Genomic DNA, 25,266 nt, shown 5'->3' with positions numbered 1-25,266 from the left:
CTCGACCTCCCACCCACCCCCACCTCCTCCACCCTCGACCTCCCACCTACCCCCACCTCCTCCACTCTCAATCTCCTACCTGCCCCCACCTCCCCCACCCTCGACCTCCTACCTCCCAGACCTCCTCCACCCTCAACCTCTTACCTACCCCCACCTCCTCCACCCTCAATCTCCTACCTACCCCCACTCCTCTGCCCTCAACCTCCTAGCTATCCCCACCTCCTCCACCCTCAATCTCCTACCTACCCCAACTTCCTCCACCCCTACCTCCTACCTACCCCCACCTCCTCCACCCTCAATATCCCACCTGTCCCCACCTCCTCCACCCTCGACCTCCTACCTACCCCCACCTCCTCCACCCTCAATCTCCCACCTACCCCCACCTCCTCCACCCTCAACCCACATGGGCTGTGTGTCTGTCTCACAGATAATTGTAACCAGAAAAATGAAAGGACTAGGGTTGGGTGGAGAATAGTAGAAAGTCCCATTGATTAAGGGCGAGTGGGATATCTCTAGCCAACTCTATCTCTGCCTTCCTTGAGTGGTTTTGTTTATAGGTATGAGGTTGGTTTTTCCTACATTTTTACTTCTTTCTCTCTGTTATAAACCTAATGCTTTGGCCCAGATCTTATGATGACTGACAAACAGAATTCCTTAAACAGAGACCAGGCTTGGAATCCGACAGGCTGTCTGCCACTGATCTGGTAGTTTTCAAAGCTCCCGCTGGCCCCTGAGTCCTCTGCCCCAGAATTTGGGAGCCAGAAAATGTAAATACTGTGTTTCCCTCACTTTAAAAGAAAATAAGAGGAAAGGGAGCTGGGCTCTCGTGACTTTCAAATATCCACAGAGTGAGGGTGACAGGTCCTCCCACATGTGAGGGCAGGAGGGCACAACCTTCCCTCACTTATGAGCGGAATGGCACCTTTCCCAGTTTGCACACACCCCAAATAATCACGGCTTCTAGAGCTGGTCCCAGGGAGGCCGGTAGAGAAGTGTTCTCTTGCATCAGGATTGTCTACCCCTAGTGGGACAGATGGAAATAATTTTCTGACTTAAGGCCAGTCATTAGGGTCCCCCAGACCAATGACACTGTTATCTCAGGCATTTCTGTCTAGCCAATAGAACCCAGATGGGGATAAATTTAAGTCAAACCCGCAGCCCATGTCAGTGGCATTCCAAAGCCCTCCCTAAGACTTCTGGATATTTCTGAGGGTCTTACATGCTCTAGGTCACCTCTGCCTCTGGGCCCCCATGTCCAAAGGTACTTTGTCCTCAGCTTATTGACCCAGACAGAATACCCAGACTCATCCTCAGTTTTCACCAAAAGCTCCCTCTCAAGGGCCTTCATGAGAGTAAAACACTTTACCAGTTGGTGGTCATAGGGGTGAAACTATATGCCACAGAACACACTCATTAAAATATACTGACATTCCTTCTTTTAAAAATCCTGCCAGCTGCTCGCCCCTCGCTGGCGTTTCTCCCCATTCAGCACTCCGCTTCCACCTTCTCTGTTACGCTCTCCCTTTCTGCCCCACGCCTCTCTGGAATGGAGGTCAAAAACTCAGACGCCAGCAGGGACTAACCAGTGACAAATGTGTGGTTGAAAAGGTGGGGTTTCAGGCCATAGAGAGGATCCAGCCTGCCTGAAAGTACTCAAGTTCAAACCATTTGTAGGCACTGGGTCCCACTAAATACTTCCGCAGGCCTTGCCACCCACAGGCAAGGGTTTGCAGACCTTCGGCACTATAGTCTCCCCCTTTGCCACAGCCACTCAAGATAGAGCAACAGTGCCACCAAAACCAGAGGCAGCAAGGCCTCTCCCCGCCATGTGTGTCCTGAAGCTGTGCCAAGGTTAGATGCATGTCAGCATAATCAATCCTTCCGACAGACAGGATGCGTGAGCTTAAGGCAGCCAGGTGCTGGGGAGCCCGAGCTCAGGAACGAGACAGTGTGGGCTCGCCCAGGCTCCACTACTCTGCCTGCGTATTCCATTACTATTGAGGCAAAATAAAAATAACATAAAATTTACTATTTTAATCACTTTTAAGCGTACAGTTCAGTGGCTTACACAACCATGACCACCATCCATCTCCAGAACTGTTTCATCATCCCAGACTGAAACTCTGTCCCCAGCAAACACTAACTCCCTGAGCCCCCCTCCCCCAGCCCCTTGTAACCACTGTTCTACTGTCCATCTCTGTGAATTTGACGACTCTAGGACCTCATACAAGCGGAATCATACAGCATTTGTCTTTTCGTGTCTGGCTTCTTTCCCTGAGCATCACGTCCTCAAGGTTCATCCATGTTGCAGCATGTGTCCGAACTTCATTCCTTTTGAAGGCTGAATAATGTTGCATTGTATGTATATGCCACATCTTGTTTATCCATTGATGGACATTGGACATTTGGGTCGTTTCTACCTTTTCACTATTGGGAATAATGCTGAAATGGACATTGATATATGAACATTTGTTTGACTCCCTGCTTTCACTTCTTTCACGTATATACACAGAAGTGGAATTGCTGGATCAAATGTTTAATTTTTTGAGGAACTACGCCTGTGCATCCTTGAACAGGTCTCAGAACCTCTTAAACCTCACCTGTAAAACAAGAATCATAATAACAAGCCCTCCTTGTTAGGGTGGTCTCAGAATGAACGCATGTGAAGCATTTGGCTCAAAGACTGGCCACATCATAAACGTTCATAGGTGTTTAATCTCATGGTCCTCTGAAATCGAGGTCCTCAAAGTAAAAGAACCCTAAAGTCACCCCCAGCTCCCCAAACCCATGATGCCACCATTAAGTCCTTTTCCTGTCGGAGCAGCCAGAAGCTCTCAGAACACATATCAAGGAAACACCCTCTTCGTGGTCCCCACAAAAACCCACCCCTGCCAAGAAGGCCAATTTTCATAGCTGTCTCCTTGGAATTTGCTAACGCATCCCATTATAAACCAACATCTCATTTTTCTTGCCACTCCTTCCTCCTCGCTTTCTTCCCACATTCCCTTTCTGAGCTGGCTGCTCCTGCCCACGGAATATCTGTGCTTCAAATCATCTTCCCCAGTTCATTTTATGTTTGTTCCACCAGCTAATGTCTGTTGGAAGCAACACTTGTGAAGTTATCCATATTAAGGTTCCCTTCCCAGGAGTCACATAATTTAAACGAGTTTTTCCTCTTCGACAGAATCCTGCTGGCAGGGCTACTGCGCTCTGGTGAAGTCAGCGGAGCTGGGCTCTCCCTCACAAGCTGTTTGTGCTGGGGTATCACTTGGCCTCGTGTCTGCATTCTCATCCCCACACGGATCCCGTGCCGACGCACAACAGCAATCTCCCGTGCCACCCCAGTGGATGTTTACGTCTCATCAAATACTTGTTCTGGGAACGTAAATAGAGGAAATATGCTTCCAGGCTTTTCTTGACAGAGCCAGATCCAGAATTCCAGCAGGGAGTGGACTCGCTCACGACTTGAAGAAATATTTTCCTTCTCCACTCCGTTCCTCCGTCTTCCCTCTAAGCATGCATGCTCAGCCACTGACATATCCTCGCAGACGCACGAAGCTGCTCCCTGGTTCAGTCAGCAGCTGGGCTGCCAAGAAGCCACACACCCTCCCTGAGGTTTTTCCCCAGCAAAAGGTAAAAGAGATTCTCGGGTCAGGAACAAAGGGGTTTTCAGATCCTGGGCAAGAAAAAGGGGGGGCAGCTGAGCTTTGGTTTAAACTTTTATGGGTTTGAGGTGTCTCACCTGCCACGTTACTTAAAAAAACCAAGAGGGGAGCATCCACACAGCCACGAATAACCAAGTCAGTCCTCTGAGCCCTGGTGCGAGGGAGAAAGCTCGCTCCTCTGGACCCCGGCTGGACCCCAGGCCCAGAGGCTCTACTCCAGAAGGCAGAGACGGAGCAGGATAGAATCTTAATGCAAAGTCGTCCACGCGCCCCCAGGCAGGCGTCTGGGGTTCTGCACCATCAAGACCCTCATGGGCTCCTTCTTCCTTCATTATTGTCTCTGGGCTGCTCCAGATGAGGCAAAAGTCAAATGAAACACTCTCGCCAGCTTGCAAGTGAAACACCAAGGAAGATCTCACCTGGGGCAGGCAGGCGATAGGTAGATGGAAAGTACAGACCAAAACGGGGGCTTTCGTGTGTCCCAGCTCCTCACTGGGCACAGAGGGATGTGCCTGACGGTCAGGGGCCCCTTCCGCACTGTTGCCCTTGCCAGCCCCCTCACCCTGTTTCATTCTCTGACACTTGCCGCTATTTGCAGCAGCGGGCACCCACCTCTCAGACACAGACAGGTGACGGGTGACTAGCCCAGAAGGGGAGCAGCAAAGGTTCCCACGCCCCTGCTCCTGCAGAGAGCTGTCCTGCTGTGTCATATCCACACAGGTCAGCCAGCCCTCACCTCACAAGGTCTCACCTGAGCGCCTGACACCTGGGCCCTCGCCATATAAGGACAGATGTCCCTAAGAAGTCCCCACTTCCCTGGCTTCTGCCCTCAGCTGTGTCAAGAGACTCCCAGGAGCTCCTTGTCTCCTTTCAGCCTCTCTTGCCCAGGAAGCCCATTTGACTTGGGTTTTGTGGCTCAGAAAATGACATGTGACAACGCAGAAGCCAGAACTCTTTCTAAACAAACTCACTGTGCATCCCCCGAAACAACTTGTACTTTTCACCTCAGCTTTTTCTTCTTTCTCATCCTCGTCAGGAAGGAAGTGTACACACGTTGAGTGGGTACATCTCCTAGGCTGGGCTCTGTGCTGATGGGATGTGATCGTAAGATTTCATCAAGCCAGACTCCCAGGAGGAGCCCCCCGCCCCAGCCCTGCCCCTTCCAGCTCACCTCTGCGGGGCTCTTGCTGGGGAAACGGCTGTTCAAGTTGAGTGGGGAACTCAGACTGGATGTGGGGGTGTGGGGAGGGGGGGCGGGGCGCGGTTCGTGCTTTAAAGAGGAAATTAAAAGGAGCAAATTACAGTGGAGCTGGTACCCCTTCTTGAGGCAGTTCAGTCCCACAAGTTGGGATGACAAAACGGTGTCTCATTCTCAGGAGGGCGGCGAGCGCTCCAGCACCACCAGCCAAGCCCCTAAGACTGTGACTAGAAAGAGGCATCCGCCCCCCCCCCCCCCACCACGCACCCACCAGCACTATCTCTTGGGACCCCCGGTCCGGTTGCCTCCCAGATCCAGGAGGGAACCCCCCCCCCAGGGGGCCCTGAACGCTACTCACAGTACCTCTGGGCAAGGACGAGATGAGCAGGAGCTGCAGGAAAGCCAGCCCCAACTGCGGCCACCAGCCCAGCTCCATCGTCCCCGCGGCGGTGCCCGAGTGACTTCGGGGAGGGACCGGGGAGGCCGGTGGGCAGGCGGCTCTTACAGGGACCTCCCTGAGCCCCAGCTGAGCGGGAGCTCGGGTTTCAGCTCGCCAGGCTCTCCCATCCTCATCCAAGGGGAACCACCTTCAGCCGGAGCGACGTCAGCCCGAACCTCTCCTCTCCGCCTTAACCCTTTCGAGGCCGGGAGGTGTGGCTACGCAGGGAGGGTCAGCTGTGGCTGGAAGAGACGCTGTGGCTGGAAGGGAGGCTGCGGGGCGCGCAGGCCGACCCAGGTCAGGCTGGGTGCCCTCAGCAGCGTTGGGGGAGGGCATCAGCTGGCAGCACCCTGAATGGGGGCAGAGGTAGGCGGGGCTGTGGGGCCGCTCAGGTGAAGCCTGAAGCCCCACTCCCATCCCCCATCTCCATTAGGAGGCTGCAATGGGAGCTCCCCTGCCTGATTAAGAGCGTGGCCTTTCCGGGTTGGGGCACCAGAGATGGGATGGGAAAGCCAGCCAACCTTCCTTCCTCCTCCCCATCCCCAAGCTCTCCTCCCCTCTCAGCCTTTGCTCCTGGTGACCACAGTTTGGAAACCTTATCCTTTGCATCTGTAGGCTGCTGGAATAATGTTTCATCGTCCACGACGCCCATCATGGTAAGCTCAGCAGAATAAACTGCTCCTGCCCACACGCCAGGCAGGGCATTAGGCTCAAGGACAAAACATTCTACTGGACGCTGCCTCCACCGTGAGGGTGTCCAGTCTAGGTACGGAGAGAGCGAATGACATCTTGATTGAGGAGGAAGGATGCTTCACAAGAGAATAGCTGACATTGTCACTTTCTCTGTGCCAGGCATCTAGGTACCTTCCATGTATTAACTCACAAGAAACCTATCATCTCCATCTTACAGATGGGGAAACTGAGTCATTGAGAGTTCAATAGCTCATCCAAGGTCACGCAGTGAGTAGGTGGCAGAGCCAGGGTTCAAACCCAGGCAGCTTGAGTCCAGAGGTTTTGGTCCCAGCCACCAGGCCATAGTACTTCTTAGGACGCAGTGTATACAGCATTTTATTTAACCATCATAGTCACCATGTACGGTAGATGGTACTGTCCACATAGCATGGATGCAGAAACCAAGACTCGGAGATTAAGTGAGTTGCTCAAGGACACTCAGCTGCAAAAGGCAGAACAGGACTCATGCCCAGGGTAGGGGGGCTTTCTGAATCCAGTGCCACTGGGAAATGAATATTTATATGTTTACATTATCATTTTATACTTTTTCTTTTTCCCAAAGAATCCACGGTGATGTATATCATTAAAATGCATTTTAAACAGTTTTGATAAACATATATCTCCATCAGAACAAAAGCCAGCTGGAGAGGATAGACAACATGTGTGGTTTGGACGTAGCCGAGAGCAGGAAGAGAGGAAGCGTGTGCTCAGAGCATTCTGAAGGTCATGGGAGGCTCCGACAGTTGAGGAGCAGGGGGTGCTGGGCCCGAAGCAAAGTCCTAGGGAGCAGAGTCACCCTTGTCTCCAGAAAGAGGGTGAGGAGGCCAAGGCTGGCACAGAGACATCACCTGGACTGCTGACAGGGGCTGGAGTAAGTCGTAAGCAACAGAAGTGGAAAGGAAAACGTGATGGGAGAAACGTGGGGAGGGAGAGTCCCCAGGACTCAGCATGACAGGATGGCCAGGAGCCCCATACAGATGCTCCTCTCAGGGAGAAAGCCCTCCGTCTCAGCCCACTGCAGCGGAGAGACCGGGAGCAAGAACTCGGCAGTCAGGGATCTGGGTCCAAATCCTTGATTCACCACTTTCCGACATATGACCTGCAACAAGCTAACTCTGAATCTCAGTGATCTCATCTGTAAGACGGGCATAATAATCAGACCTACTCTGTAGACTGCTGGGAGACCCTTTGTGTACTGGAGGCCCTTCGCACAGGGCCCCGGCTCCTACTCAGTGCTCAGTAAATAGTAATCGTCATCTCTATTATCCGTCTGAGAATAACCCCAAGGAAATGCCATGGTATGGGCCTTCTTCCTCACCCTCCACTTCTCTATCCAGGTGAAATTTGTTTACAACAAGCACTAGGAGTAGCCTTAAAAGGGGAGAAAATACCAAAGGGCAGCATATTTAAGGGTGGAAGGCGGAGACACACGCAACCTCCCTGAGCTCACACCCAGCAGCCTCCTCCCTACAGCAATGGAAGCCCGTCAGGGTGGGGCCCCGGCCTGCTGCTCCCTCCGCAGGGCCCTGGTGCCAGGCCTGTGTCCTCCAGGCTCAGGGGTGTGGACACAGGCCCTCACTTCCATCTCGCAGCAATGTCCACAGGAGCAATTGGTCCCTGCTAATCTGTTGTCACTAATTTGCAAATTTCCTAGGGCTACAGAACCTGGAAAGGAATTCTCAAAAAGGCGTGGGACACGTTTCTCTGGGGAACTCACGCCGTGGTCGATCGGATAGCACCTTGCTGAACTTCACAATAAACCTGGGCTGTGGAGCAGGGAGCTAGGGCCACGGTCAGAGAAGGTCAGTAGTTTGCCTGAGGTGCACAGCCCTACACAAGTTTCCGCTTTTCTACGCAGATTTAGCTTCCTCTCTTCTCATTACGATCAACTCAATTTTTCATATTGATAGAATTTAGTATTGTTCTAAATCAGAGGTTCTTGACTTGCGTTCCATAGGGTCTATTGGGAGGGGCGTTTTAGAGAGCCTTTGAACTTCTCTAAATAATATGCACAATTTTGCATGCATCGTAGCCTTCTTCAACGTCTCAAGGGGATCTGCGAACTCCCAACGTTCTTAGAATCACTGATCTTCGTAAGTTGACCTTGAAAACTTGACGAAATAGCTGCTGGATTTGGGGAAAGTGGGTCTAGACTCTATACTGCATGGTGGATATTTAGAGGACCCTCCCTCCCTCCTTCTTTTTTTTTTTTAATTTCTACTTCAAGAGCACTTGCTCTGGACCACACTGCCTCCTGTTGAATCCAGCTGGACCACTTGCTACCTGTGTACACCTGGGCAGGTGATTTCACCTAGGATGGCCTTAGTTTCCTCATCTGTTAAGTGGGAAGAATAATGGTACCTGCCCCCAGAGGGTTGGAGTAAAGAGCTCGGATCAGTGTCTAAAATAAACTAAGCACTCAGCAAGCATTAGCTATTTTTATTCTGGTTATCTCCCCTCCTGCCCTTGCCTGCTATGCCCACTTCTGAAAGGAATAAAAGCACTAGAAAGGCTGCGGATGAAAAAAGCAAAGCGCCATGCTGGGAAGTAGGGAATGATACCTGGAATTAAGACCGATCTACTTACAATCGGAAATCAACAACTGGCTGACTAGATGGAGTCAGGCCATCCACTTAATTATAAGTCACAATACCCACTAATTTTCACATGAAAGGATGAGGCACTCTAACAAAACCTGTGCCTTTTTCAGTGCACAGGGGAGGCTGGCTGCAGGGGCATACACAGGAAGAACCACGGAGAAGGCTGTCTGGTGAATGCCAACAGCTCCTCAATCTCAAAACTGTAACAAGCATGGGGGCGGGGGGGGGGGGGGCGGCGGTGGGAGCCAGAGGAAAGAGGAGAGCCGGGAGGAGCTGCTCTGTAAACCTGTGAGAGGCGTCCCAGACTGCTGCGGTTAAGTGTGGTTTTCATCAGTTATACAAAACACACAGCTCAAGCCAACCAGGGCCACAGAAGGAGAAGACACAGGGCCCTCCCAGCAGAGCTGCCATGACTCCCCACCACGGGAGTTCCAGCCCTAAGGAATCTAGGCCGGTCACCTGCACAGCGAGAACCACGTTCTGCCTCCGGGTCTGGCTCAGCTCCACTCCCTTTCCACTGGGAGCCAGGCAAGGCGGTGGGTGGGTGCGTCTGTGGTTCTTTGGCCACATTCCTCTTGCTTTATGTCATTCTTCATGCCAATTGCGGAGAGCCCCTGAGCTTCCCTCCTTCATACGCAACGTGCTCCAAATCACCTGGGGAAGCCTGTCCTTGACTTCCATCGTATATTCATAAACTTCTATTTAAAACACACCGTCTGCGATGCAACTGAACTACAGAGCTTTACAAAGAACACTGGCAAACACTTTGCCCACAATCCTAGTGGCTAGCTCAAGAATTCATGCAATTGAGCCATTTTGGGCGGGAGGAAACAAAAAGTAGAATATCTCCCAGAGAAGACAACAGAGTACCATGGCGCAAAAAAAGGACTGTGGTCAACAGAGCCCAGTACGGATCGCGGCTCTCCCACTTCCTAGCTGTGTGAACCTGGGCAAGTTCATCGGTCTCTCTGAGCCTCAGTTTCCTCAGCTGTAAAAAGGAGGTAATAGCTACCTGATAATTTTGGTGAGAAGATTAAAATGAGGCTGGCATATATAACGGTAGCTCAATCAGTGTTGACTATTATTATAAGTCTATGAACACCTAATCTTAGAGTTTTCAGGAAATCCCACCTTTAGGTATTTAACTGAAATTCAAGTAGATGGGTACCATTTTCCTGAGGTCTGGTGATGTAAGCTAGGTTATGTGCCTGCATTGATTTGAAGCCAAGGCACGTCTGAAACATACATCGCCTCATACATTTGCGGTTCTTGTTGGAGACGTAGGGGTGGAGGCGCATTTGTCTGAAGACAAATTGAGAGGCCCGTCCTGAGTGGACCCTGTCCAGGTGTTGAAGAAAACATTCTTCTGATGCTTGTTGAAGACAGTAAGGAAGACGTTATTCCAGGGGCTACAGCAGTGGAGTCCAGTGGGGGAGACGGATTGGGCTCAATCCTGAACATAACAAGGAAAAGCGGGGTCTGGAGCCGAGCAGCAGGGTGAGGGTCAGTGGACAAACATCAGGGGTAGGGGGCTCCGGATAAACCAATTTGACAGGATCCTTGCTGAAGGCAGGCGGGGGTCTCAGATATCAGCTGGGGGATGGCGGGGGATGAGGAATTTGATCAGGCATTGACAGTGATCAGATATCAATGATGGGGGATTCCCACGAAACTGACTTAGCAGGAAGGATTCTTGCTCTTGAGGACAAGGACCAAGCACCAGGTCTAGTCAAAAAAAGGCTTAGAGAAGCCTGACTAAAGTTTGATGAAGAAGACAGTCTTTGTTACAGAACCCAGAAAAACCCCTGGAGGGTCCTTGCATTAAATGTCTTGCATTGAATGCTCGATCTTGTTACGTGGTTCACCGGGATAAATAGGATTTGTATATAAAGTAACATCTCCTTCCATGGGAGGAAGTAAAGGAGAAAGCACAAGTGATTTTACCAAGTAAAAATCATTCATTCACTTACTCAACACAGTTGATTGCTTGTCTACTATGTGTCAGACAGCACTTCAGGTCCTTGGAGTACGGCTGTGAACAAAAACTATGTAGGCTCTCACCATGTCGATTTACAGACCAGACGGCAATGAGACATGGAGCAAATGTGATGAGCAACACCAATGAGGACAGAATGTTCTAGAAACATGTAACCGGGGGGGGGGGGCCAATCTTGTCTGAGAGTCGGAAGAGCTTCCTTGAGAAAGTGACGCTGTATTTAAGACCCAAAGAAAAAGAGAGCGAAGACAAGGAATGAGGAGAACCACATGATAAGGCGGCCAGAGAGGCAGGCAGGGCTTGCAAACCCTGAACTGTATTCTAAGGGTAATGGGAAACAATGTGAGGGCCAGCGACTGGGTCGGATTTGTGCTGCAGACCTGGATCCCTCTGACCGTGTCCTGGATCCAGTGGAATAGAGAGGAGTGGCCTGATGAGAGAGGCACTGAGGAGCTGAGAAGGATGGGATCAGTGATTATGGTGTAGGGGAGGAAAGAGTGAGAGAGCAAAGACGACTCCCAGCGGATGACCACGTGGATGCTGGTGGGTGCATGCTGGTGTGCTGGGGGAGCCCCCTCATTCTCTCTCTCTCTCAGATCACTTGCTTGGAGAAGCCAGCTGTCACGTTGTGTGAGCAGCCCTATGGGAGGTCTTAGGTGGAAAGGAACTGAAGCTTCCTGACAACAGTCCTGTGACTGAGCCTGGAAGCAGACCCTCCAGCCCTTCCGATGGCTGCAGCCCCAGCTGGCAGCTTGACCACAGCCTCCCGAGAGCGCTCGAGCCAGAACCACCTGGCGAAGCTGCTCCTGATTCCTGACCCTCAGAAGCTGGGTGACGTCATAAATTGTGTGTTGCGTGGGCTAAATCTGTTACACGGCAGTAAACTGATAATACGAAAGTTCCTGAACTGGGCATTCTGGGTCAGAGGACAACCTACAACTGTCTACATCCTGGTAAACCTGAAGCCAAAGAAAAACTGCTAGCCAGCCCCAACCTGAGGACCCCGCGATGGGAAATGTTGATAGAATGAGACTGTCCCAGGAAGATGCCTTCAGCTGGACACGACAACAATCCACGTGGCTTCAGCAATAAGGAGTTTCATTATTTCGTATGACGATCAGTCCACAGGTAGGGCGGCTTCAGAGTGGATTACTTCTGTGACAACAACAACATCCAGTGCTCAGGTCCAAAGTACCAAGAGATATATACAACATGCACGCATTTATATAAAATCTCAGGACATGTGAAAAATAGCAGACGCTGTTTATGAATACAAACACGTATTGTGAAACTATATGTAGAAATGACATACACTCCCTCTGAGGTAGCCGGTACCTCTGAAAAGGGTATCTCACCATGTGGGGTATGAAATCTTAGCTAAAATATAAAAGAAGCAGAGGAGAAATAAGAAGCAATTGAAGGAAAATGTTAACATCTGTTTATCTTTGAGGCAAGTACATAGGTATCTGCAATTGAATGGAACTTCTGTGTATCTTTGGGTTGTTTATAATTGATCTACATTTTACAGTGCTATGAAGAAGTAGCTGCAAGAGGGTGTAAGAGGGGGACATTGGAAGCTGTTTTCTAATGGACAGAGGAGACAAGCATTTGGTCTGTAATCGAAGGAAGCATGTTGTGTGTCTCCTATGTGTTGGGCACATTCCAGGCAGTAGGGGTACCACGGTGAACAAGACAGAGTGAGTCCTGTCTCCTGGAGCTCACATTTGACTAGGCAAGCCAGGTAAGAGAGAAAGAAGGAAGGGAAGACCAGATGGTGAGTGCTCTGCTAGAAATGAAACAGAGACGTATGCCGGAGAGTGCCTGAGGATGGTACTTTAGTTTGTGGAATCAGGGCAGGCCTCTCTGAGAAGGTGACATGGAAGCTGAGGTCTGAAGTTCAAGAAAAGCTAGCCTTGACAGCGTCTGAGGAAAGGCCGTTCAGGCAGAGGGAACAGCAAATGCAAAGGAATGAGCTTAGTGTGCTGGAGAAATGCAGAGAAAGCTGGTGTAGCTGGCACACACGTACACAACCAACCCTTCAAACAAGACGGGATATGAAGGGGCCAGGAGAAAATGTGGAGACGGTCAAGTGAAGCTTCATACCAATGTCACATTACCTTCTGGGCACCAGGGAATCCTTTGAGAATTTAGTGAAAAGCTATGGATCATGGAAATATACACATATAATGATTTTTGCTCACAATTCCAGGATATTTGTGGACCTTCTGAAACCTACCCAAAAATGACCTAATTCCAGCATTTGAACTGATGCCACGTTACTCCCAGGCAGCCCCCGGGCCAATGAGGATCTAGGGGCCTGCCATTTCTACCCATGCAGGACCCTTCCATAGATAATATTTGCGCCAGAGCCCCTCCATGCTGGCCAAGAAGTCCAGGAAGCTGTACCAGTCCGAGGTGCTCCTACCCAAGCCTCCTTTGTCTTCCTGCTTTGTGCAGTTTCAGAACCGCATGGCAGCCTGACGGCTCTCCCTGCCTGCTCCTGTTCTCTCTCCCCTGTATCTTTCACAGGCTTTCCCACCAATAATTCTGCCTTGCACTTCTACCTCTGCTCGAAATCTGCTTCTTAGAGGAACCAACCAACACAACTGGTACCAGGAATGATCAAAAAGAAGAGAAGGTAAGACGGGGTTTGTGTTCTGGATCACTCATCACACAGCTGGCAAGGAAGGCCCCTTCTCAAATAGTATTTGGGGCACAGATAATTCCTGGCACAAGGTGGCGACTCGACTGCTAAAAACTTCACAGGTGGTTACTTAGAAGAACATCCTAGTGGAGGGGAATGCCCTGGCTGGTACGGTTATGGAGGAACACATTTAAGGACAATAGAAATAGCTGGTTACTAAGTTGAATTGATGCCCTACAGAGGGATAATAAGAATCCAAGGGCAAGTGACAAACTTAAAAACTAAGTGTGAAAGTGAGTGGTCCTCTCTGGTAGCTCCTGCAGTAGGAGCGTGGACACAGCTGAGGAGCAAACTCAGGTTCTGACATTTATAGTCACCAGGCTTCAAAGAGAGCTGATGCTTAGTCAAAGTAGTCTACCATGCTAAAATCAGTGCCCTGGCTGGAAAAAAGTAAACTCCTGACATGAGATCGAGCCATCTGGATGGAGGAGCCCAAAGACTGTGCTTCCCCTGACTTCCCTCTGAGCCTACAGACGTGGCTCACCTGTCCCTCCCAAGAGCCAAAACTCCCTCCTGTGGGAAGATACAGCATGAGCCTCTCCACTGCAAGAGAACACGTGTCCTCTTCAGGACTTTCTCCCACACCAGTCCTGGCTGCCAGGCCAATAACTAGGTTTAAATTTCAGCATAATCCCAGTTCAGAAAGTGATGGGTCTGATAGGCAGAGAAAGAGACAAACCCCAATGGAGCTGCAAGAATTAGCTAGTATGTACCATTGGATTTTGAGGGTGCTTGATCAAAGAGCACAGAACAAAAGAATGGATAAGTAAGAGTTTACTTACTTGGGAGTACTCTTCAGGGATATGGGACTTAACGCCCTGGCAAGGACCCCAGGGTGTGGGCAAATTTGCTGCTAGGTAACTCTTAGCAACCTGGAGAAGGCAATAGCCCATGGTGACCAACACGGAAGGTGGTCGGATTAAACGGCTCGGGGAGGTAGGCCTGCTGGGTTGGATTTATCACACGAGGACAGAAGACCCATCAGAGATTTTGTCCATGGAAGGACCCAGAGAACACATTATTCACCAAGGTCATCGGGAATGTGCTGATGGGATGGGAATTGGCATCACTGAGACATTCAGTAGTGGCTTTCCTCTACAGGCTAGGGGTGACTGTAGCAAATATGTCACAGAACTTGGCTTACTAATAGCAATGGGAATGCCGAGGCCTCGAAGAATAGAGTCAAGGTGATGGTGTTTAATCACCAGAAACGAGGGAGCCCACAATCACCATCACAACCAACAGGATTGGAAGGACAGCCAAGAGGGCTTGATCTACAAGTAGGTGTGGAGACGGTTAGGAGAACATGGTACTCCTAGGGAGAAAATAGACAGGCAGACGAGGAGGGTGCTGCTTAAAATACACAACCAGAAAAGGCAAGAATGGAGGGCCGGAGGCTGAGGGTGGTCACGCTAATAGAAAGTCATAAACTTTACTCAATTCCTGGACTTGAGCCAGTTCCCATCTCCAGAACCTGATGGCTACAGAGGCTCCAAAAGGAAGTACACAGCAACACCATGGCAAGGATATACTATAATGACTCCTTTGATCTTTCCCTGAAAAGACTCCCAACCATTTACTCAAATGACTGTGGACAGAGAAAAGGGAAATACCTATCCATTTGGAGGATTATTGGATACAGAGTCTGAGATGACATCCATACCAGGAGACTTGAAATGTCATCACGGCCACCTGTTAGAGACATATGGAAGCAAGTTAATAAATTGAGTCCTGGCCAAAGGCCAGCTTTCAGTGGACCCAGTGGATCCACGGACCCACCCAGTGATCATTTTCCTGGTCTCTAAACATATAATTGGGATTGACATACTTAGCTGTTGAACTCCTACATGGGATCCTTGGCCCGTGATAACAGAAAGACAGAGTCAAAGCCTCTGACACTGCCTCCCCCTTCCCCAGAGAGTGAGTCAAAAACAATATAACATTCCTGAGGGATGGTGGAGCTTAGTGCCACCCCTAAGGATCTTAACGATGCAGTGGTGGTGGTGTTCTTTGTATCTCTGTATCCTAATTTAATTCACCAGTCAGGTCTCTGCAGAAACCAGATGGATACTGCAGAATGCGTGTAGACCATCACATACTCAACCAAGAACTAGTTCCAGTACTGGCTGTCTTGCCATTCATGGCATCTTTGCCAGAGTGGATTAACATGGACTCGGGTAAATGGAATGCAGCCAATAAGTTCTTTTCTATCCCAATCAGAGAAGAGAATCAGAAACAATTTACATTCACATGGAATGGACAATGACACGCACTTACAGCTCTGTCCGAGGTCTGTGTTAATTATCCTTCCGTCGCAGTATATTCAGAAGAAATCTGGACCATCTAGACATCCTTCAGAACACCAGACTGATCCACTACGTCAATGACAGAGCAGGGAGAGTACGAGATGGCTAGCACCCTGGAGGCCTTGGTCAAGCAACTCACTTCAGATGGTGGGAGATGAACCCTATGAAGATGCAGAAGCATGGCACACTGGTAAAGCTTTCAGGGGTCCAGAGACCAGGGACATACTGAGAAATACTGTCCAAAGTGAAAGACAAATTGCCACATTTTTCATCCCCTACCACCAAGAATGAAGTACAACGCCTGTCAGGCATCTTTGGGTTGGGTTCTGGAGGCAGCGCATTCCACATCTAGCGATACTACTCCAGCCCACATGCCAGGAAATCTGAAAGGTAGCCAGCTTTGTGTGGGGCCTAGAGTGAGGGATCTGCAGTCAGTCCAGGCCATGGTACAAGCAGCTCTGCCACTTGGAGCGTGTGATTTGGCAGACCATCTAGTGTTGAAGGTGGAAAAGGATGCCATAAGGATCTTATAGCAAGCCCGGTAGGAGAATTACAACATAGGCCCCGGGGGTTCTGGACCAAGACCATGTCATCTGCAGCATTTGCCTTTTGAGGAACAGATCCTAGAGTGTTACTGGACCCTGGTGGACATGGGACATTTGACTCTGGGCTATCAAGTGACCATGAGTATGGAACTGCCCATCGTGAGCTGAGTTCTATCAGACCCTCCAAGTCAGAAAGTTCCACAGGCCCTTAGAAGGCCATCCTAATATGGAAATGGTATATCCAGAATGGATCCCAAGCAGGACCAGAGGGCTCAATCAAGCTTTATGAGCAGGAACTCCAGACCCCATTGCCATCCTCCATGGTTGCATCAGCTAGCACTTATGACCAGAGGGTTAGGGGGGACTCCCAACACAACTAGCTGAAGGAGAAAAATCCCAAGCCTGGTTTGCAGATGGGACATCTTGGAATGTGAGTATAAGCTGAAAATGGATGGTGGGTGTATTCAGGGAAAATCTTTCCAATGGGTGGAGCTTTGAGTAGTGTACTTAATCATCTGCTTTGTGTGGAAAGAGAAGTGGCCTGAAGTGAGAATATATATAGACTTATGGACAGTGGCAAATGGCCTCACCCGCTGGTCATGAGCCTGCAATAAAAAGGACTGAATGACTGGAGACAAGGAGGTTTGGAGCAGAGGCAAGTGGATGGGCATGTGGGAGTGGGCACCAAGTATGACAGAAAATGTGATCATGGTGGACAAGAAAGCATCCACCATGGAAAAGGCACTGAAGACCCAAGTAGACAAAAATGACTCAGCCAGTTGACATTAGCCAGTATTTGTCATCAGGCGCCCACACCTGGCATGATGGGCACATGCACAGAATGGTCATGGTAGCAGAGATAGAGGTCCCACTGCACAACAGCCTGGACTGCTGGCTTACCAAAGCCAATCTAACTAATGCCACCTCTGGACACCCAACCTGCAGGCAACAAGGTCCCGTGCTGAGCCCCTGATACAGCACTGTGCTGGTCCAGTAGGATTGGGACAGGGACCTGAGATTTTGCATTTCTAACAAGGACCCAGATCCCACTGATGCAGTGATGCGGTACTACAGTTTGGAGAGTAAGGACTTAAAGGAGCAGAGGTTACCTCCTCATGGGTCACAGACTGGACTCATGATAGAGGGAAAAGTTCTTTCAATAGGCTCTAAAGGAGACTCATGAAGGTTTTTAGCAGGGACCCCTTTACCTCTTCAGCAGCAGCAGCAGGGGACTGCTGGCCCCTGAGAGCTGGCACCATGGACTTACCCTGACTTGACTGAGAGGGTTTCCAAACTGGCTCCCTGGGAATGAAGGGGTTACTCTTTGCTAAGCAGCTTGGAGGCAAGCAGCATGAATGGGCTGCATCTGAAGGGATTTAGGACTTGTAACAATCTCTTCTCTTCCCTCTGCACCACTGGCTTGACCAAGGGCCTTAAACTTTCAATCTTGAGTTTCCATGAGCTGCAACAGAATTGTAACCAGGGGAAGTATGCTACTCTCCAAGGGAGTAAGAGGTTGGGGGGATCTGGCGGGGGTCCCCCCCATAAATCCAAGTCCACGCAGGCCTCCCTTAGGTTCTGCAAACCTACTTTACCCCTCTCCTTCACCGCGGGCCTCCCAGAGCCTCAGGACGAGCATCAGTCAAGCTGGACCGTGAAGGTCCCTGGTGGGCTGGGCCCGTTCACCTGTGATTGGCTCTGGACTCTTTTTCCTATCATATTTCATTGGAAAATCTGATCTCATTTAAGGTGTGCGTTTCCAGTTGCATTTCTGGGCAGGTGACCAGTGCAATACAGCCAGGGAAATGTAAACAGTTAATGAAATCTAACGAGGTCCACACTTTCGGTGATATTTCATGCCTCCAACAAGTCTGTCTCTCATATTTCTTCCACTGTGCTCTTCCTCCTGGGTATGGCCTGGGTCTGTTCTCCATCACCACGGCAAGCGCCTCAGGGAAACGCAGGTGTCTGCAGTCATTAGAAATTCAAATCCACCTGCTGGAGCACATGCAAGAAGAAGGGCAACTCAGGGTCAGCCGGGATGTGATGGGTGAGGGGTGGCTGTCTGGCCATGAGCCCAGAGGGACCCATAAATCATGCCGGTTTCCAGAGGCAAGGAGCTCTAATGGGAGTCAGGTGAGAGGCCCACCTGTGGCCAGGCGGCTGCATGCTATTAAACGGTGGCCCCAGAAGGTCTTGCAAGTGGGCGTCTCTGGTTCCTTACACCCTGGAAGCGATTTATGGCCCATGCCTGCTCTTTCTCTGTGTGTCTGTCTGTACATCTCCCCCTTCTCTCTCTACTCTCATCTCTCCGCCTCCTTTCTTTTCTTTTGTTTTCCCCTATTCCCTGCTACTTACATGCAGAGAAGAAAGGCTCAAGAACATAAGCACGAGGTCAGTCTACAACATTACTTAACTAGGGAAAGGGGGCTTTCAGCATATGGCTGTTGCACAGCAGACCGTTGGAAACCCAGGGAATCCTGCCTGGAGGGGGCATGCGAAATGGGCTAGGGGCCTCCAGGTAAAATGGGAAGTGGCCCATTTGTTGTTGTCTCCCGCTTCCACCCCTTCCCCAATTTAGTATCTGCTCACCCCTCCTGGCATCTCCATGGACATCCCCTCCCAGGCCTGCCATCTCTGACAGTCGCTACCGTCTCTGCTGGTGCTGCAGACCTCCGGCTGCTTTCTCCAACCCCTCGCCCCTGCTTACTCAGGGGCCCAATTCCTCTAATAAAAGCATCTTTGCTAAGCACACGCCTTCAGACCAAAGGAATGACCTTGAAGGAGGGCATTCTCCGGTGCAGGGGGGGCCATCATGGGAGACATTCCAGGCGTGCTGGCTTTCTTCTGTCCCTCCAGTCACATGACATGGAGCCTCCCAACCTGGAGGCCTGCTTGCCTTTTAGCATCAGGCCACCCCTGCAAGTCTCGGTGGGTCCTAAGGAAATATCATGATATACCTAAGTTCCCCAAACTCCCTTAGGGACCAAGAGACAGTGAGGCTAGAACTCAGATCTCGGTCTTAGCTCCTGCCCTCGGAAAACTCGCCTTCCTCCCTGGGTTCCACTTCCTCCTAGTAAAGTGAAGGACTGGATGATATGATTGCTAAGGTCTCTCTTAGCCTCTCACTTTAGTGGTTTATTCTATAGAAATCCGAGTTTCTCAAGTCTCTCTGGTCTATGGTTAGAAACAGGTCACCTATTATAGCCATTCCCAAACATCACAGGCTCTTTCTTCCATAGGATCCTGGACGACATCAGCCTCCCATGAGATCTCAGCCTCTTGTATGGCGGTGTCTCCCAGGTACCCACAAACCAACCAGTCACCATGGACACAATGCCTCAGTTGCAGCCACTGGGTTTATCTCTTCTCCTGCCTCACTCGCCTGTGCTGCCTGCATCTCAAGCCCCTGCGAGCGAGCGCACACGTGGCCTCCGAGCTGCTGCTGCTAGTTGGATGCCAGTGTCCAGGCAAGGGTGCCACCCGCCACTACGCCCACAGCTGCTGGGCCTCCAAGAGCCAACAGACTCTGGTCCACTCTGAAGTGAGGTGCTTGCCCCTCCCCCAACTCAGAGTCCCACAGGGTCACCCAGACCTCCAAAGCCCAGCCTGTGCCCCAGCAGAGCCTACGCCACCAGCATTGCTCGCTCTTCCCGTGGAAGCGTCCTTTCTGTAGGACTCAGACAGCCCGTGTCTGCCTTCCTGGGGTCCTCCCATCCCCTTTCCTCCCTGCGGGAGAGGGGAGAGCCTTCCTGCAAATTGCCTCCTGGTGGTCCTCTGACTACTTCTACAGACAGGTTCGAATTCCATTTTAGGCTCAGCTGAGACAGCCCCACTGCCCCCCAACACACACACATACTCGTATATGTATGAGTCTGTAATTTCCACTTACATCATCCTAGCAAATAAATAAATCACAGGAGGGTGTGTGCCTCTGCGTGTGTGTGTATGTTGAGTGAAAGAGCAGAGGACTAACAGCCCTGCTCCAAGTGGCTCGCCCGGCATGCCAAACCGCAATCCTCAGTAAAAAGAGAATTCTCTTCTCCGACTCTTCCCCCAACGTATTCTAGAAGCAGGGCTCGATCTCCAAAGAAACCTATGACAAACAGTCTGCTGGTGACTTTCAAAACTCTGCGCTCGCTGAAACCTAAGAATCAAACTGACATGGGAATGAAAAAACGTTCGGTAAAGAAAGTGCTTTCCTGTGATTAATGGAGGGGTAGGGGGCCTGGCAGCAAAAAATATAGGCTGGATGCTCAGTCTGCAACATCAGCATGATCCTATTTTTAGAACTAATGAAAAGAGCCTCTATAAGGACAAGGCACAATCACAGCTATTTTTCTCCTCCTAGGAATAAGGATTAAAAAGTGGTTATGAAGAGTATGGACCCAGGATTCCGAGAGAAGAAAACTGGAATTTGGGCCTGACTTTGTGATCTGTGCTCCCTGCTGGTGACCCAGAGAGTGCAAGTCAGACCACATACTCCTGTATGTATTAATTAATAGTTAATTAATCGACGATTCAATTATTACCAGTACAGTGCATGTGACCAGAAGACCAGACCTAGTCTACATGGTCAGGGAAGCTTCTGGAAGATGTGGTGGGGGAGCTGAGCTTCCAAGAATGAAGAGGAATTGGAGAAACAAGAAGAGGGATACATCAGTGTTCCCAGTGGAGGGAGCAGCGCTTGCAAAGACGGACTAGAAAGGAACATGGTCTGTATACGTGAGGAACAGAAAAAAGACCAGTGTAAACTGAAGCCCAGAGAGCAACAATGAGCAGAGGCTGGTGAGGTAAGCAGGTCCTTGTGGACCATGTTAAGGAGTTTTGTCTGTAAGACTTGTGGAGTAGCCAGTTTCCAAGATGGTGCCCAATGATCTCCATCTCCTGGCAGCCGTGCCCGTGTGTAGCCCCTTCCCACCGTCCACCTGAGTTGGTCTGTGACCAGCAGCACGTGGGAGAAGTGATGGTGCGTCACTTCTGCAATTAGGTTACAAAGACACTGCTGCTTCCATCTGCACACTCGCTTGGATCACTCGTTCTGGGGGGACGTCACGTCATGAGCAGCCCTATAGAGAGCCTTACACAGCAAGGAACTTACGACAGCCAGGTAAGTGAGCTTGGCAAGCACCTTCTCCAACCCAATCACACCTTCCGATGACAGCAGCGATACATAATGAATACATAAGAGTAGCAATAGAGTTAGATTTGCTAATTGCTTGACTTCGAACAAGTCACTTCACCTCTCTGGGTATCAGTTTCTTTCTCCCCCTAGAAAATGAGGGGACTGGACTTGGGTAATAGAATATTAGCACGGGAAGGGATTTAGAGACAATCTAAGTAGGCATAAGCCCCTAAAGGCAGTCCAGTGGCTTTGGATGAAAACCCAGTGACGAGCTTGGAAGCAGCTGCAAGTAGGGTAATGACAATAAGAGCCACCATTCATTGGCCATTTGCCCTATGACAGGCACCGTGCATGCATTATCTCATGTGATCTTCCCAACTAGCCTGAGTTAGGCACTAGATTCCCTCATTTTACAGAAGAGAAAATGAGGCACAGAGACATTAGACCAATGGCAATCCCATCCTCCCATGCTTCTGAAAGTAATGAAAAAGTTGTTTTGGTCTAGAAATGATTGCCAAGAAAGGCACAGCAGAAACCGCTTGCTCTCCTGCCATTACCTTGATTGCTCCCCCAGAACCCGCATCAGCATCAGCATCCCCCAGAAAATCATCCTGGCCAGATAATCCTCTCAAAATGGCCCTGACTACCTCCTGGGCACAAATTTCAAATTCCCAACCCCGCTTGACCCAGCAGTTTGAGGGTGGGGGCCATAAATGCTGGTGGGATTTGGTGTTGGTGGTCGAGGCCAGACAGCAGCCACACAAGTGTCTTCCACCTCATCCATTTCCCGGCACAGCCCTGAAAATACAGCCACTAAAATTTCCCCAGACTCAACAGAATCTGGGGTCTCTGTGCCCATGTCTGGAAATACATTGACCTGCCGGTTCTGGTAACAGGGTCCGAGACGACGCCATCGGCCTTCGTCATTGTTTTCAGCGTTAAGCACTAGTAAGGGCTTCTTTATTTTCTAGTTTTTAAACCTCCTTTTTCAGAGAAGATAAATCAACTGTGAAAGTATGTTGGCAAGCAAGGGCTCCTGCAGAGGAGCAGAGTTGCTTTATTTTCCATTATCTCAGCGTAAAACAAATACATTCATCCTTTTAAGACGTTCTTGTGGGGTCATCAGGATCACAGCGATTCAAACCACGGCCCTTGGCCGACTCCAGTCCGGAGCATGATCTAATCAGGCCTGGAATTCTCCAAAAAGAAAGGAAGGAAAAAACCAAACTGGCCTGGAAACGAGGGTTTCAAAGTTACCTCAGCACAAGGAGACTTCCCTTTCCTCTGAAGCTCCTGGGCTCCTCCAAAGGCGCGGATTCCCCGGCACCTCTTAAAGGTTCTTTTGTTCTGGTAACAGTGAGTGAGGTTAAGTCTCGGCAGACCTGGCCGTTTTCTTCATCCCTCTCCCGACAGGCTCAGACCTTTCCTGGCTGGCTCCGTGGCTTTGCTCTGGAACGTTAGCAGCTGAGCGACCCTGCACAAAGCACTCAATCTACCTGAGCCCTTGTTTCCACATCTGAAAGCTGCAACTAGAACCCACATTGAAACTTGATTTTTCATGGAAATTACACAAGGCGACGGATGCAATGGATGCAAAGTGATTAGCACATTGCCAGGCACATCCCATCTGAGTCATTTAATAGAGAAGCAGGATAGGGGCCCAGGGTGTAAGTGCCAGGGTTGGAGATGCTGCATTTGAATCTTGGCTCCATCACTTCCTAACTCTGGGCAAGTTACTGGATCTCTCCAAGCTGCAGTTTTCTCATCCGCACAAGGGGTGATGACAGTGTGTATGTGCTACCTCACAGGGTTGTTATGAGGGTGCAATGAGACAGTGTTTGAAATAGTGCCCAGAACATCATAAATAGTCAGTAAATAGTAGTTATTCCTACTATGGGACTTTGAAAATGATGACAGTGACAATCATAGCTACGATTACCACTATTACCTCCCAAGTATTATTTAAGGTTCCTTGATTACTAAGCAAAGCAAATCACCTCTGTTTAACTTATGAAAAAAGAAAAGAAAATTTATTGGGTGCCTCTGAGATAGTTGACAGAATCAGAGAATGAGTTTACTGGCCAAGCTTTGTAAGGACCTAGAAACAGGAGTCAGGAGAGCCCCCAGGTAAGTCGCAAGAACTAATGATGATATTGATGATATCTTCAAGGTGCTGCTGTCAGGATGAGTCAGCTCCACCGTCTCTGAGTCACCCTCCAAAGGAAGGTGTGCACTTTGACATCCCAACCAGGACCAAACCAAGGGGGACGCGTAATGATCCAACGGAAAATCTGGATGGGATCCTGGGCAAGCAGAAACGACTGATGCCAACTACAATTACGACCACTGTCACTACTAATATTAATATTTATAATGATAATAGTTGCAGTAGTTGCTGCTAACATCATTAGTCATTCAAGAAAGGGCAAAACCAATCAAAACAACAGTGTCAATAAATATCTACACCTGCACTTCATGGACACTGTGATTCCTGCATAATCAGACTAGCTATTAACTAGCATCATATTTATTTCTCTTTTGAAAAAATTGTTTTTCTGAAATGCTTTTATGTTTCAGAAAAATTATAATTTTCCCATGATAAAATAAAAACAATCATTTCTGTCTCTTACGTAAATGTCACTAAGCACTTGACATTTTATCTCACTAACTATCACCAGGTTGGCTCAATAGAAATGATTAATCATAATTACATGAAGTTTAATGAAACAAAAATTAACGTTGAAGTCATAAAAATTTTTATAGTTGTTAATAATTAACACCAAACTATGCTAGTTTTTAATTTCGTACTAAAGCTTCTTTATATGGTGAACTGGTCATTCAGTTCTCCAGGACACACAGTTAGACCCAGGCGGCTACTCAGCCAGGACCCTGCTGCGAGGAGGTGCCCGTGTGAGAAGCAGGTGGACCATCCACTGCAGTTTGGAAGGTCCGCCCCTGTGATGGATTTGTGGGAGAACAGAAGAGACAGACGCTCATCGGAACAACTAATGCTTGTGGAATTAGGAAAGTCATCCAACACAGAGGACATTCAGGTGCGGTCACAGCAGTTAAAGACTCTTTGGGATGATTCCTGCTTCTTAAAATAGCTCAACTTTCAGAAATGGAACTCTTAGGCTCTTGAGCTTAATCCATTGAGAGCTCATACTTTTGTTTGTTTTCTGTCTTAATGGAGAGCCGGACTCCACGGAGAGGCACCAGGATGTCCTGTGGGTTAGAATTCTCTCGGGACTGCTGTGAAGCACGGGCTTCTCCCTTCAGCTGTGCTTTGGGTCTCAGCCTCTCTCTGGAACTGAGTTTCGGCCGTTCCAGAGCGGTGCTGCCTCCCTCCGAGGCTCACGTCTTTCCAGAGAGACGCCTCGCTCTTCTAGTTACGAACAGTGTGCTGCGAGCTCTTTTTCCTAGAGTGCTGATGAGTTTGCACTGACATTTCTCTCTCCCGTTGACATTCTGCTGTCCCCAGCAAACACGTCTGTGATATCAGGAGTCAGGGGACAGAGTTCTCTGCAGTGCTAACCACCCAGGAGGACTCGCTCTTCCACGCACCCCACCACGCTGGATAGCATTGGCCCCTTAATCACACCCAGAGGAAGATGAAGGGGGAGCTGACTCTGAGAGTCCACACATAGGAAAAGACCACACAGGCCATCCGGAGGGACACAATTATCTAGAGACCAATGGAACAGACTTCCGCAGGAAAGCTATGGAAAGTCTTACTTTATAATGGCATCAAAACCACTTATTAAAGGAACATTTTTCTGGAAGATTCTCTCTCCATCCATCTTGAGGATGCATGCTTGGTACTGAAGGACCTCCACTGGCCTCAAATCCTGTCTAAAACCCTAGGGCATGGGGAGAGGAAGTGGGGGTGGGGCCCCTGGAGACAAACTTTATTTAATCCTTTTGCAAGAACCTTAACCTTGCACCTTTCTCCCTCA

General features: G+C 49.7%; 1 protein-coding gene across 2 annotated transcripts in view; it reads right to left on the bottom strand.

The window, feature by feature from the left end:
* PAMR1 (peptidase domain containing associated with muscle regeneration 1) overlaps positions 1-11,690 on the bottom strand; it is a 77,550-nt gene extending 65,860 nt beyond the window's left edge. Inside the window, exon 1 of one of the 2 annotated variants that reach the window (XM_046643003.1) lies at positions 11,625-11,690. Coding sequence is in view for 1 of the 2 variants with exons in the window: in XM_046643002.1 (XP_046498958.1) it covers positions 5,227-5,299 (73 nt within the window). In the remaining variant the exon portion in view is untranslated. Of the gene's footprint in view, positions 1-5,226; positions 5,432-11,624 lie in introns of those variants that run through there. The other variant, XM_046643002.1, reaches the window with a different exon arrangement.
* Positions 11,691-25,266: the final 13,576 nt, after the last annotated feature.

This window comes from Equus quagga, chromosome 17 (genome assembly GCF_021613505.1).
Source record: "Equus quagga isolate Etosha38 chromosome 17, UCLA_HA_Equagga_1.0, whole genome shotgun sequence".
Classification (NCBI taxonomy): domain Eukaryota; kingdom Metazoa; phylum Chordata; class Mammalia; order Perissodactyla; family Equidae; genus Equus; species Equus quagga.
Note: the sequence above shows the minus strand (reverse complement) of the source record. Positions and strands in the feature narration are given on the sequence as shown.